This window comes from Artemia franciscana, chromosome 18 (assembly GCF_032884065.1).
Source record: "Artemia franciscana chromosome 18, ASM3288406v1, whole genome shotgun sequence".
Taxonomy (NCBI): domain Eukaryota; kingdom Metazoa; phylum Arthropoda; class Branchiopoda; order Anostraca; family Artemiidae; genus Artemia; species Artemia franciscana.
The window spans coordinates 20,249,810-20,265,633 of record NC_088880.1 but is presented as its reverse complement, the minus strand read 5'-3'; the positions used below and the strand labels follow the sequence as shown (position 1 = coordinate 20,265,633).

At 35.3% G+C, this 15,824-nt stretch overlaps 1 protein-coding gene across 2 annotated transcripts in view; it reads right to left on the bottom strand.

The window, feature by feature from the left end:
• Nucleotides 1-1,620: 1,620 nt before the first annotated feature.
• The window catches only part of LOC136038730 (zinc finger protein 628-like), a 112,976-nt gene continuing 98,772 nt past the window's right edge, over nt 1,621-15,824 (bottom strand). For both annotated transcript variants that reach the window (XM_065722076.1, XM_065722075.1), the window contains exon 4: nt 1,621-12,461. In XM_065722076.1, coding sequence (XP_065578148.1) covers nt 10,656-12,461 — 1,806 coding nt within the window. In that variant the 3' untranslated portion in view covers nt 1,621-10,655. The remainder of the gene's footprint in view (nt 12,462-15,824) is intronic.

The window sequence follows — 15,824 nt, the reverse complement described above, 5'->3', positions numbered from 1 at the left end:
CTTAACAAGAACGAGGGCTAGAACGAGTGGAGAGCCACTGACAGGCATCCTATCATGGTAATAGGAATAGCAGCCTTATTATCATACACAGCTGAGAAACATTTGCAACCAAAATATAGTTGATATTCTGCTCAGTCACTTGACATATTCATGTGCTGCGTCGGCAATGCAGTAGGAAAAAGTTAGGCCGCAAAAAAATTCTGAAAAGGGAACCTGCTGATAAACTGGCAAACGAATGAGATCTCTACATTTTATTGTCATCACTATTTTTCGCTTTTGGTGCATTTTACAAAACTTTCCTGGCTGAATAAGATTTGAAGATGACAGGAAAGGGTTTCTGTTGCATTTTTAGGAAATCCATTTTGGAATTACTGTTTTTCATAACAATTCCATCTTTTGCGTCAGGCTCCATTCAAGTAGCAGCAGCATGCTCATCCATAGACTCTATTGCTTTGACGGAGTTTCCCTATTAGATCTGCCACGATAGGTTCATTCGTGCTGGACATATATGCCTATGGTTATCAGAGCTAAAAATTGAGTCACTCCGTTTCTTTGCCATTGGTTCAACAAGGAAAAGGGTTACAGTATTTCTATATCGCTCATTTTGTGGAACGATAAATATTCTACCGAATCCATTATTAAAAATACACCTTATGCATGCAAATTTTCAAGGTGGAACAAGATTATTCCCAAAACAGCATAAATTATGTTATGTTTTAATAAGATTACTTTTTTTTTTTACAGTTTTTAAAACTTAGCATTGAACAGCAAAAGACAAAACAACTTCAGAAAAAGAATATTAAACTTTATTCAATTTCCTTTAATTTGACCTATAATTGAGCAATCTTGGAGTAGTTTTAAATGTTTAACTGATTTTCAGTGATTTTTGTCAAATGAGATCAATTTTTAGGGAATTCCGCGAAATAAGGAGGTTGCACCTACTTGTCCACTATATAACGTTGATTTTCGTATTCAACATGCTCAAACATCAGATTGCATTCTCAAATCTTGTGCTGCTTGCTGATCACCCAAATCCTTAAATATGTATATTTCTCTCGTGTGGATCCCTGACTATTAGAAATCCCCTGGGGAGAGAGTTTCTAGTCGAATACTCAGGACAAGTTTATATATGGAACTTCTGTTGCTGCCCTATGCAACCTTAGCATTAAAAGGAAGTAAGTCTAAGTTCAAATAATTTGTAGAAAAGTCAATCCAATTACATTCTTATTTATAAATAAACGATCCAGTTTCTCCTATTTCATGGGACAGTGTCTATTATGGGGATACTGACAAAATTAATCTTCTTTTAAACTAATACCTTCATAAAAATTTCTTTGACATGTTCTACGATGCCTCTAATCCTTATTTTCTTTAATTTCAGTTTTTTCTGCACCTTTCATTGGATGAAGAGAGAGTGAGGGAGACTGAGAGAGAGAGGAGAGAGAGAGAGAGAGAGAGAGAGAGAGAGAGAGAGGGGGAGAGAAAAAGAAAGAGGGAGAGAGGGGGAAGATTAGACTACGGGGTGGAAATGCCTGAGTACATTACTTGGCCACATCTTCACTAGCATTTGAATTACGATACTATCTAAAATTTTGTCGGCTAAAAAAAGAATACACATAATAAAATTTTTCAAACATTTTATTATGATTGAAAATTCAATGCTCTGTATCACATGTCAACAAAACCATGCACTTGTAAGAAATGGCAGCGGGCTCACTTTAATTTTCTTAATTAATATCTAATCAGTAACTGCTATCCAAAACAGGGCAATACTGAAAAAACTCAGCAATTTAGAAAAAAAACACGACTTTTGTCCAATTGTACAAAGTACAAACAGCCAAATATAATAAAATTATCAATTTTGATCCCAAATTATATAGAAACAATTCTTAAAACCCAAAAATTGTTTTTTAGCAAAACTGATTGACAAAAAACTTAAAACAATGAGATTAAATGGACAGAATTTATAATATCTCGTCAATAAATAAACGAGCTTACGAATTAGTTAACTTTATTCTCTTTTCTCTTAAAATTCAAGAAAAATGAAACAGCTGAAAATACACTTTAGTCAGAACAACAGCAGATTTCAAGTTTCGATAAGAACTTACAAAAAGCTTTTCGCCTACTGAGAAGTGTTATTGTAAAGGCGCACTCCTCTAACGAGGAGAAACAATTAATACCGAAACTTTAAAACAGTGGTCAGAACTATGTCACAATTCATGAGATATTATCAATTCTGTCCCAATATAAAAAAGAACACCCATCTTCCGAATTTCTAATATTAACAACACCGGTCTATACCTTTTGGGCGGATCTAGTCTGAGGCACTAACTTAGCACCTCATAGTCAAGACATCGGGCCTAAAAACACCTCCTCTGTTGCAAATAACTGTATACCTGCACGTGTGCACAAGAACAAACACGTAATAAAAAGTGATCACGGATTTTCGTAAGCAATTTTGACTGTCATATTCAAAAAGCAGATATTTGCCATATATATATATATATATATATATATATATATATATATATATATATATATATATATATATATATATATATACTCTCTTGTATAATTAGGAAAACGGAAAACGTCTCATTTTTTTCTCGAGGCAGGCAATCTATAGAAGCACTATATGAGTATGCTTTCCCATTGCTCTTCGAATTAGACTTAACGGCCATTTATTCATTCGTATTTACTTTTCGATTTTTTAGATCTAAAATTATGCTAAGACACAATCGTAGTTGAAAGCAGCGAATTTTTAAGAATGGCCATATCAATATGTAAGAAAATAATTATATTACCTGTTCGCATAATTTTGAAGAACACGATGTTTTTAAAATAAACTATGGTGTCAGTGATAAACCCACTCCCTTGGGTCAACAAGGGTAAATTTTCGTATAAAAAAGCAAAAATCAACTTTATTTGTTTTTATGAGTAAAAATTCAGACGCAGACTTCTTAGTCCTTCGAGAATATCCGAGATTTGTACTCAATATTAAAATGAACTGAACTTATGAACCTTTGAAATGTTCATCCTTCATTATTGATGAGAGAGTATTAATGTTGCTATAAAATTGGTTCATGGAATCCAGCGAATAGCACTTATTAAATGAGCTTGTTTTTTTTTCTTAAATCATATTGAACCTTGAGTTCTCGAAAACAAGCTCGAATTAGAAAACAAACTTTATGCTGACAAGGTGATTATGGTAAAAATTCATAAACCAAAAGCAATTTTGGGGTTATATATTATCAGTTTGAAGCTGAATGTAGATTTCACATGAAGTAATCTAAAACTGAGTTTCTTATAATTTTGTTTCAACTTTTCCCATGATGTCTATAACTTTAATAGCCTGGCCAAGTGGAATAAAACTATTCCGTTCAAACGCCGAGCACACATTCAAGTTGAATAGGCCTTAAAGACCACTAGGCTGGTCCTAAGGTGCACATTGAGAATCGAGGATCTAGAGCAATAATTTACCTTGGATCTTTTTTTTCAAGCTAAAGCAACCGCAAAAGAACAGCACAACCCCTTCAAATACAGCCTAATATCTTTTTCGATTGTAAGAACTACTAGAATTTTCGATTATTCCTGCTCCTAAAAACCATAACTGAAACAACTTGAACAGCAATAAGTAGATGAATTTAGGCAATTAAATTAACAGCCCTACTTTATTACAGAAATAAGCAGGGCCGTTCAATTGAGGAATGGGGATGGGGAAAGACTCCCAGGGTCAGAACTTTAAATGGGATCAGTATCACTTTTACTAAATAGAAATTCCAATTAAAGAGAGAGGAGTAGGTTAAGAATAAGTTATTCTCGACGCCCCAGTCTTCTCAGGTTCTCAATTGCCTCGAATATGTGCTATTTTCTAAATATTATTTTCAAGAGAGGATACACGATTTTAATTTTAATTAGCACGTGGTTTATTGGAACTACTATGATCCATCTATGCTATTCTAATTCGTAAATAGATTATACGTTATAGAACTGCAATTTCTTATAGAGTGGGACTACGAGGAAACCAAATTTAAATGAAGTTCGCGAAAATATCCCTTAACATATGAAATGTCATATGTAAATAATAGCATGAGATAAAAATTACTTAAAATTTAATGCTAGGGAATGATTAAGAAACGTTTTATTTGAAAATTTAAATAAATATATGGTCTACAAATTTACTTACAAGTTTATCCAAGGTTCAATTCTGTTCAGAAGCATGTCTAAAAAAAAAAAAATGTTTTGGTACATTTTATTCTGCAATACTAAACATGGGAGTAGGAGAAGGAAAAGTCGAACAAAACTCACAGAAATATAGAAGAAGCTGCCGTCTTAGAGTTCGATTTAGCATTTACTTTTAAATAAGAAAAACCCCTCTCCCATTCCTGTGGATGCTGTTTATTACACAAAACTGTAAATTGTACAACAAATTGCAATAGACCATCATCAATCAATCAGTGGGTTTATATGCACCAATATTTTAAGATTATTATAAATTTAAATAAATATTTAAAAATCCAATATTTAAAACAAAAGGGCAAAACCGTGAACACAAAAACCTGACGTAATCAGAACGTTCAAGCAGTACGTGATGACGTGTGGCGGCACGTGTATAGAACCGGGAATTTAGTAGTGGATACGTGGAGCCAAAAAAGTATGCGTTGTGTAGATCTATGGCTTGTCGAACTGTGTGATACGATTAAGCCATCTATACTGTCATTTGTAGATCAGAACTGTTGCCTTGTCTATATAGCAAAGTCGATATAATACGGCGTGCCATTCTGCCCAAAAACGAATAAACAGTCGACTCTCAAAGGATTTATTGTTTCTTTTTAGCCTAAAACTTAAGCACCGGGTTGTCACCAAATTTTTCAGCCAGCTAAAATGTGTCTAAAAAAGTCATTGTTACAGGAATGTTTTTAGTCAGAGACCTTGCTTAAAGCATGGTTTTTAAAGAGTACGAAATTTATTCCCATAGACAAGGCTTTTTCTACTTCATTGTAAAAATACAGCTGTATTTATGGAATAAAATTTCGAATGTAATTGTTTTGAAATAAAAACTTAAATCTCTTCAACTTGGGTAGTATAGTATCGAATGCTGAATGAAGATAATTTAGGACTGAATGAAAACCAAACAGCAGTTTTAATTTGCTAGCGTGAAGAGAGAGACATAAACAAATCCTCTACTAAAATTAAAATTAAAAGCGATTTAGGTCATTCTAAAACCGACCATAGTCTTAAAGAATCAAATGTATAAGAGCAATAAAACCAGAGCAAATTTACTCCAAATTTAAAGACAAGGAGTTCTATTTTCACTTTTCATTAACATATTGTTTCTAACTTCTATCGTTATTTTTTTTAAATGCATATTTCTGAAGAAAGAAAGAAAGAAAAAGAAAAACAATAAATCCAATCGAGTCGACTAATCATCAAAAAGCTGCAGATTCAAAAACTAAGCAAGACAATTCTAATGTTCTATTTTCATGATCAAAATGTCTTTCTTGAATAAATACATTTTAAATCAAAACAAAATTTCTAATTATCTTTTCTAGGCAGTCTTCTTAGTAATACAGAGAGATAGTTCAGAGACTGGATCAGACCTATTTGCTATTTTTCAAAGAAGCTTCTTTTCTAGTGAGCTCTTCTTAACTCAGTCTTTGAAAAATAAAACAACAAAAATTATTTCTAAGTGAAAAACAACAATTTCGGTTCTTGAAATGAGAAAAACTTAGATAATAACATTAGATCGTAATTGATTATAATCTAAAACATAATCACGTAGAAGGATTGCCGCAAATCTAGACAATTCCAATCGCAATTAGATGTACGTTATAAACTATATTGCATATGAACTCAAAGTATATCTTTTAAATTATTATAAAGGTAGGCCGTCCCTTTTATGAAACGATATCAATATTCGTTGAAATCAACAATCACAATAAATTAGGGGTTCACACAAACCTGAACAAACCCAAAATAAATCTATTACCTTAGTTTTTGTTACAGAAAGTTTCAATTAAGTGCAATATATATATATATATATAAAAAATTATGACGTAAAATATGTAAATCACAATTTACTTAAAGATAACTTGGACACTAAAGATCTGATCCCATAGAACTTCGATGGCACGCCGTACCTGTCAAAATACAACTGTAAGTACGAGGAGAAACGGAAAACCAGCAGTGGAAATATTGTGGCAATGAAAGAAACTGCTTAACAATGTTTAATCCCACCCACATTACCGTTTTATAGAAGTTCCAATATTAACCAGAAATGGCAACACATGAATATTTGAAATATGAAATTCTAAGACTCTTTGGAATCCTTAACTGAAAACTAAACTGGATATGAGAGGATATAAACTAGTGTTGATGCAGCTTGAGTTCCTTCAAACGTTGACTTGGCAGATTGGAAATTTTACTCCGAAATCTAGTGTAGCCAAAGGAAAAAAAAACCAACAAAATAAAAACAAAAATGGAATGTAACAAAATAATCTAGTTTTTTGTGAACTAAAGTCAAGCTAAAAAAAGAAAAAAGAATGATTTACACCCCAACAGTTTCGTACTCAACATAGTATTGATTACAAAATGCAGAAAGTAGTCAGTGAGAAGGAACTCGAAATAATTGCCTTACAAAGGGAGGGTAATTAATAACCCAGAGTACAACACCAAATCCTAATGAATGAAGCAAGCAAGCGGTGTAACCACTTAAGACATACAGTAGCTACTAACTAAATGCAGGTCAGCGGTAAGCAGCTAACCTGCAGCAACACTGATCAGAAACTACTGAAGCATTAGAGGATTATAAAAGGGGTCATAAAACATAAAAAAAACAAACAGTTCTCTTGAATACGCAGTTGTCAGCGCAATGAACTGGCTTAAAATTTATTTTGAAACCGAAGCGCGTCGGGCGGTATGCAACCCAGACGGGCACTATTTTCAAACTGTCCAACTATTTGCCAGCTTACATGGCAACACCAAGTCCGCCGGGACCGGCAATGCAATATTTACTTTGCCCCTGGCATGCTATGGCAACCAGCACAAAGAAACTTATCAAAGCCCTATTATAACTAATCGGTGGATGGCTGAACCGAAAAATTGTGGCAGTATGGAGTACTGCATGTCGAGGTCTAAACCCGAGTAAAGTAAGTTCAAAGCTCTGCAGACTAAGCAAGTTAATGAGCCGTGTTTTCCGGCTTGAGCTGGGGCGGTATGCAGCCCACAGCTCCGGATAATCAAGGACGGCTTTAGGCTCTCGATGTTATTCATCACGTACAAAAATGAAAAAAAAAACAAACAAAAAAACACTGACAGTACACCCTTAAGAAGCTAAAACTAGGCCTAGATTATTACAAAATATGAAATCATACCATCCTAGCAAATTTTAGAGTGCTTCGCACTTTCTTGCCACTCCACTGGGACAAAGAGCCGACATTATTGCCTTAGGCTGTTTCTCAACAATCTTTGTCCCAGAGAAGTGTTTCAAGCAAAATCAAGACCCGTTCAAAATTATCTTTAGAGTGCCTATGACACTATGATATAATACCTTTCCGGCCTTTTTCTCCAATACTCGAACACTTGGATATCTTGCACAAAAAAAAATCTAATCCTACAATTTTCGAGGAACATCAAATTTCTTCATAAGGTTATCTTTAGGCAGCCCAGTAGAAAATGCTATATGCTCTAGCATTTAAAAACTACAATCATACCGAAAAAATTGAATTTTGAAATGAAAATAAATAACCCAAACCAGTTTTTCAAGGTGTCTATAGAGTTGCTTTGGATAACCTATAAAACAAAACTAGAAAAAAGCAAGTGTTACGAAAAACCAAAATTATGTCCCCCAGTTGTGACTATCAGGGTTGGCACTAAAAGCTTACGACTTCAATACAATATCTGTTCCACGGAGCTTTCCGGTCTCTAAACGATTAGTTTCATTTTTATAGGTTGAAATTGACCCTTCTTAATTAGATTTATAAAACTCGGATTCTCCTTAAAACCAGATTTAAGCTAAAAATGTTTAAACCTAGTCTTAAATTTGATAATTAAAAGCGTCGATAAATGTCACTTAAGACATTTTAATGTGTCAACCCTGACACATACCAGAAATTCCCTTAAAAAAGTGGCAATGTAGACAAACCTTCTAGATTATTCTTGTGTTAGGCCATTTTAGCCTCATACACAGGAAAACTAAGTTAAAAAAGAACATTGCACAGATGTAAATACTTCTTTAAAAGTCTGAAACCGAATCATGCGCTTTGTCCAATCTCTTTTGAATTAAATCATTTTTAAAACGTTTTTTTCTCTTGAATTAGTTTTATTTCTAGGTTAGTTCCGTAAAACGAATCAATTGATTAGTTAATTTTCTGAAGTGTTTAAAATTTAATTAAATTAATATCCATTACTAAAAGAAAGACTTATAAACTATATCAATTACAACAAATTTAACACCATAATCAATTGGGCAATAAAATCAACGCAATACAACACCAGATTTTAGAAATCTTTTGAAGCTTATCACCGGTTTCACAAAAGTTCAGTGCTCAGAGCACACATTCTTGGTCAAAATAAAAATATCACACAGTCTGTTGTACAATAGAAATGATGTGGCCATTCGTTAAAAACTGTATTAAAAAGTCTAAGAAAGTTCATGGGCAGTTTGAATGGAAATGATTCAAGGCAGTCTAAAAAAATGAGTTCAAACAAATGTGGGTTGGAGCTGACCACCATTAGCCAAAGACATAAAAAGCGTAATTTTGGCTCCGAAGGTTTATCCTGGGAACCCCCCCCCCCCTTTCAGGAGTATAAGCATACACTTTAACCCTTTATCTTTATTTATATTTTGAATATTTATTTATATGACTAGTTTGGCACGCAACACGGCTACAATACTAGAAAACGGCCAGACACCCAGTGCTCATCTAATGCTAGTATGATGTGAGACTTAAATAAAAAAGACTCTCCTTTTGGGCTTTTTTTTAACATCTTTCGCATTCCTAATTTCTTTTCACTTAAATATCTTTAATTATCACCTTAGGCTAAAAATAGGGAACTTCGAGATAACTTCTTAAAAAGAATAAAAAGGAGAAAAGAGAATAGATACATGGTCACTCACATCAAAAAAGGGATGAAGGGACCATAGATTTAGGTGACTATCTTATCTTTTTATTATATCGTACATGCCAACATAAACTTTTCATTTGACAAATCCTTTTTGTATTACAGAGCAGAATTTCTTTGTTGAAGAGAAAAATATTTCCTTCTTGTTTAAGATCTGTTAATTCAGATGTGAAACGAAATACAATTAATAATTACGGACACTTCTTTTTTTAATTTTCCCTCTGGTTTATTAAGCACTTTGGGTTCTTATGGACGGTTAATGCTTTTAGCAGCAGTCCTACAGGTACTTTTTATGCAAAATTATGTTCTTGATTTTATCAATTTTTGGAGTAAGCGCATGATTCGTTAACCGGAGGTACTTGAAGTTTTGTGCATGTTACATTCGACACCATTTACATTACTGACTATCTAATTGCACCACAACAGGTACATTACTAAAAAAAAGAAAAAAAGAAGAAGAAAACATGCACAACCCTTCATTGCTTGCACAATTCCTTACAAGATATCGAAGTCCTCCGCCCCACTATCCGCATAAAATTGAGAAAAAAAAAAAAAAACTATACACACACACAAAAAGAAAGCAACAACAGAAAAAAAAACTGACAAAAGAATAAATCAAAAAATATAAAACGAACACATTATGCATTAAATAGTCACTCGAATTTTACAAACAAGAAGCACCAGGTTTTAGCGAATGGATACGAGATCATGCCAAAATAAACTTTTTTTTCCTCATAAAAATAAACATTTTTTTCAAGGCCATTTTGTGATTCAAAAAAAGCTCCTCTTCGCGCACAACACTAAAGAAGATAAACAAAATACTGAAGCTTCACTCGCGCTCCTGGTGTTAAAACACAAAACTAAAAAAAGGAGACAAAATGAAAAAGAGTCATGTGTCTTCAGACACACATCACCAAAGGCGCAAAGATTTTGATTTTTAAAATTCGCAATTTTGTGTGTTTGAATGTTCAACGTGTCCAAAATTGTAAAGCATAACTATCTAAACTGTCACTACATCTTGGATTAGTAAAATATTGGCACTTTAGTAAAAATTAAATATTACGCTTTTCAACTTCATTGTACTTCGTATTTTTTTCAGAGCATACCTCTTTTAATTTAAAGTTGCTTAGCAACTGGGCAGTTTCAAACCGGGTTTTCTTCCTCTTCATCCTTTAGGATACAAGAATTTATTGTCACTGGATAATTTTCCTCATATCACAGAAAATGTAAGTTTTCTCTTGAGGGCACAACTCGCATATTTATCTCACATATTTGGAGCAACTCGGTTGCAATTCTGCAAACTTAAAGCTTGCTCTGCAGTTTAGAACCAAAGGAAACAGATTGCAACAAAAAGTTGCGGCTTTAGAAGCAAACGCCAAAATCACAGAAACATTACAAATTTGGAGATACCAAAAAATAGAGTGGAGGGGGAAATAACAAAAAACTAAAGATTGCATGGGATAATTTTTTCTTTCCGAAATAATCACAGATGAAACTTAGAGGTGCTCTATTTATGGAAAACTGTTGCACCATTAGGCTAAGTGCGTAGATAAATGCTTTGACAGGTAATCCGCCCGGGCGAAGGTTTTACCGCATGCATCGCAACGATAAGGGCGTTCCCCTGTATGTATTCTAACGTGACGATTCATATCACTTTTCCCCCCAAAAGCTCTGTGACAGTACCCACACTGAAAGGGTCTCTCGCCAGTATGCTTTCTAATATGAAGTTTCAAATTCTCTTTTGCCCTAAAACCTTTCCCACAGAAGGGACACAAATGTGGACGTCCAGGATCATAGTCTGGTGGTAAGCTACCAAATGGAGGATGACCAAATACAGCTAATTGTAGGTGAGAAGAACCTGGCGGGCCAGATGGAAAGCTAAAGTTAGGCTGTGGAAAGTTGAGAGATCGGTGAAAGCAATTCGGATCATTTTGCTGGTCTTCATTATCAGGATCAGATGTTTCCCTATCAGATATATCCATTGTTTCTTCTGGAGTACTGTCATATCTAGGAGCTATATTAGTAGCTCCACTAGGGGTACTTATAGGCGGAGGAACTGCATTTTGCTTAACCTCAGTGGATGGATTAACAGGAATTTTTGCATCCATAGCTGCCCTAGCCGCCATTAAGGCTTGTCTCCGGACAATCTCGTAAAATCCGGAGTGGTCCAGATGCGGGTGGAAACGTCTTTCTTCCGTTTGAGATCGACATGAGGCGCTATGGATCCTGAGGCTTTCTTCATTATAAAACCTGCCTTTGCAGCTTGGACAAATACACATTTGCTGTTCTAAGCTTGTCGAGTCCTGCTCTGTAGTCCGACTTGGACCTGGTGCAGGATTTGGCTGCTCAACACTTTTTGGCTGGGTCAAATCTTCTGCAACATCATCATTTTTCTTGGTAGGCGACGTTGCATCGCTTTCACAGGAAGGCAAAGATTGAGCAGAGTTTAAAGGCAGCGGCTGAGCACCAGTTGGCATCGCCATCGGGGTGGGGGTACCTGGAGCAGAACCAGTCACTAAAGGTTTTGGTTGTTCTGGCGACTGTTCTGAAGGGCTTTTCCCAAGCATATCAAGTACACTCCGTTCCTCACCGGAAGTCCGTTGGAAAGGCTGCTGCAGTCTTTCAACAGCATGGTTGAGTCTATGCTTTTTGAAAGACTTCAAGTATTTAAATTGCATTCCGCAGACTTCACAACGAAACGGCTTTTCACCCGGTAGACGAGCTGTATGGTTTTGCTCTTTGTGCTTTGAGAAGGCTGATAAGTATTTATAACACTGACCGCACTGATCGCACTTATAAGGTTTTTCTCGCGATCCCAGACTATAACCTTGCCCTAAATGCGACTCTATTAAAGCTTGTGCTATATCTCGGTTGGCTTCGGTAACACCCTTTAAACCAAGTGGAGGAACCTTACTTGATTGTCCACTGATACCATCTTTACAAGTCTTAGGTGAGTTGCCGTCTTCACTTGTCGGTGCTCTTTCGTGTACAGGTGGTGGAAACTGATAGGGAAATCGGAGACCAAAGTCAAATGGAAGCATTTGAAAGAAAGGGAACTCCCCAGATTGACCTGGAAATGCAAACATTTGTCTCTGACTAGAATCGCCTTGGTGGTTTGGTGATACCCCCACACCCGTCCTCAGTCCTGGGAATGTTGGTCCACCAGGGAAAGAAAAACGACCCCCATACATCGGTATGATTTGAGTCGAATTTCCGCTGGGCGAATTTGGTCCTTGTGGGTCTTCTTCCTCTGGAATTTTTCCGTCACACTTTGTCTGTTCCACTTGGTTTTCATCTTGCAGCGGATCATTCGATTGTAATTGCTCTTGTTCCAAACACTACAATAAGAAAATCAGTGTAAGCAATCTTGTGCTGTCATGACAAACATAAAAACTTATATTAATATAAAAACACACTTATGATAGTGGATTTCAAATATTCAGTTGTTTATACTTTGTCAAACATTATACTTATTTCTTCAACAACAAAGTCAAGACAATAATAGTCCAGAACATGGGAAAGAAACCAACTTGCATCATAACTAACCCTTTATCAAAAATAAATAAATAATGTTAGCTACTAATTATACAGATAGACTGGAGCGTGTTTAGGGGAAGGGGGCAATTAAAAATACAAGAACTTATATAAAAGAAATCGTGAGAAACCAGTGGTTTTCGAAGGACAGGGGGCACAGGTCTAAAGATCTTCCATTCTGGTACATGCCTGACACTATCTAGCCTTAGAGAGCGGGGATGAGAGTTGTGACAGCACATCTCTAATAATAGTTAATTTTGTTCACTCTAAAATTAATCGTTTTTTGTCCTTTTTTAGGTTTTTTGTTTGATGTGGAATTTTTATTTATTTCCAACTTCAGGAAAAAATTCATTTCTATATCGGGGAAAAATATGGGTTCCAGAGTTTTGCATGTCTTTTTCATATTCCGTCAAAATTTGAATGTCCCCTTTTTTTTATCAATTTTAATATTTTCACGCTTAATAACATCCTATTAACGTAATTGAAGTTAAATAAGCACAAAACTTCCATTCCATCCAATAAAGAAATAAAACGAGAGAAAACAGGGGGAGGGAATACATTACAGAGACATTGAGGGAAGAGAGACAAAAATTGGAGATTGTGAAGAAAGAGGAAAAGAGGATTAGATACAGAAATAGGAGAAAGTACAAACTAGCCCAAATAACAGCATTCTGATTATAATGCAAACAAAAATCCCAAAAGACTTGAAAAAAAACCCACTGAAATCAAACATTTCAAGATAACGAACTGTAGGTAAGGAGCGACTCAGCTCAAAAGTAACCGAAACTCTAAAAAACGGAATTTTGATACCAATTGGTACATCAAAAGAATCAGATTTTTATGCTGATTTCTAATATAAGTCTTACCCATCAAGTTTAGTCTTACCCATCATAAGTTACGAGCCTGAGAAAACTTAAAAGTCATAGCATCTTAAGGAAAATCATACTATCAGATCCAGCGTATCATAGAACCCTGCTGTAGAAGTTTCAAACTCTTACCTACAAAAATGCGGACATTTGTATTTTTTGTCAGAAAAAAGATCATGGATGCGTGTTCATTTGTTTGTTTTGTTTCTTTATTGTTTTTTTCCCATGAGTGATCGTGTGGTCCTAGAATATCGCAAGAGGGCTCATTGGAACGGAAATTAAAAGCTCTAGTGCCCTTTTTAAGTGACCAAAAAAAATTAGAGGGCAAGTAGGCCCCATCACGCGCTCATTTTCTCCCAAAGTCACCCGATCAAAATTTTGGGATATCCGTTTTGTTCAGCATAGTTAAAAAATATAATCACTATGTCTTTAAGGATGACTTAATCTCCCACAGTCCCCGGGGGAGGGGCTGCAAGTTACAAACTTTCCTCATTGTTTACATATAGTATAGGTTATTGCGAAGTATAGAGACGTCTTCAGGGGGGATTTTTCTTGTGAGGGTTGGGGTTAAGTAGCTGAGTCTTTCCCTGGAGGATTGTTTCATGGGGAAAGGAAATTTCCCATGAAGGGGGCGCAGGATTTCCCAGGATTATTAAGAAACGATCAGAAATTAAGTAAATAAAACAAGTTTTCTCAACTGAAAGTAAGGAGTAACATTAAAACTTAAAACGAACAGAAAATATTACGTATATGAGGGGGTTCGCCCCCTTGTCAGTACCTCGCTCTTTACGCTAAAGTTTTTTTTTAGTACCTTTAAAAGAGCCATTAATTAAACGGCCTTTGTGATTCAGGGGCCATTCTTAAAGAATTGGAACAATATACGAACTTTAGAGTAAAAAGCAAAATATTGACGAGGGGGCGAACCCCCTCATATACGTAGTAATCTCCGTTAGTTTTAAGTTTTAATGCTGTTCCTTACTTTCAGTTGAAAAAACTTGTTTTTTTTTTTTTTTATTTCATAACAGTTTAGATTAACAGTAGACTTTAACGGAACAGTAGTTTAGACTTTAACGGAATTTCAAAATGAGATAGGAAATACTGATACCAAAGTTAAAGCCGTTGAGATTGACCTAAAAAGGAAAGGTCAACTAAAAACGACAACTTTGTGGGAACCTGATAACAATTGGTTGAGCTTTAAATCCTATGAACAGATCCACTTAGTCATTATGTAGTTTTGAGGTGGTAGTTAATCCTGCAACTGTTGACTCACCCAAGATTAACCAAAACCGACAAATTAATGTGAACCTGATAACAACTAGTGGAGCTTTGAATCCCGTGAATGGACACACTTAGTTATTATGGATGGTTTTGAGGTGGTAGTTAATACTAAAAACAAAGTAGTATAAAGAGGACTCAGACCATTCTAAAAATGAAATATAAAGTTTGTTAGAGAGTCGTTCTTGAAATATTCTAGCATTAATTAGTTAATGCTATTAATTAATTAATTCATTAATAGCTATTAATACATATAATGCTATTAATTAATAATATAATAATGCTATCAATTAATAGCATATTTGAGATTCTCTGTCAGTGCATCAACTAACTGTTTATCTCATTTCTTTTCACAAGACGGTATAAACGCAAGTTTGCAATTTTACTCCCATTTTCTGTTTAGTTTTTCAAATTCGAAAGTCAGCGCGGTAGCATTTAGTAAAAGCGAAATGCCTTCCGTATGGCATTTTTTCCCCTGGCCACTTTGTCTGAAGACTGGACTGGTCTGAAGACTGGTCGTAGACTGGAGTCTACGACCGCACCGTCGTAAGTGACTGGAGGGCAACCAGTCCACCTCTAAGTGCTCGTTTTGTTCCCAATCATTATTGGATTTTCTCAGAATAGCCCCAAGATCCAGTTAATATTCCCCAAGAATGACCTGACCCACAGAGCCCCAGGGACAAGGACCTTAAATTATACAAATCTATCGCTGTTTTAAAGATATGTTTTATAGTATATAAAGGGCAGGTAGGTTTCATATTAGCTGTTCGATAGGCTTAAAACTTTTATGAATCGTTCCCTAGACCAAATGAACTATACTCTTTCGTTAGGAGGTTGTTAAGGGGCCTGAAAAGATCTAAGAAACTTGTCTCTAAAGAGGTTGAAAGTTAAAACCGTTAGTTGCTAGGCCAATAGGGCCCTATTTTTACACCAACAAAAATCTTAGGGTTGCAGCCTTACCCCCCCCCCCAAAAAAAAAAAAAAATTGACCCCGAAAACAGGCCAAAAACTTTTTTTCTACCGGCT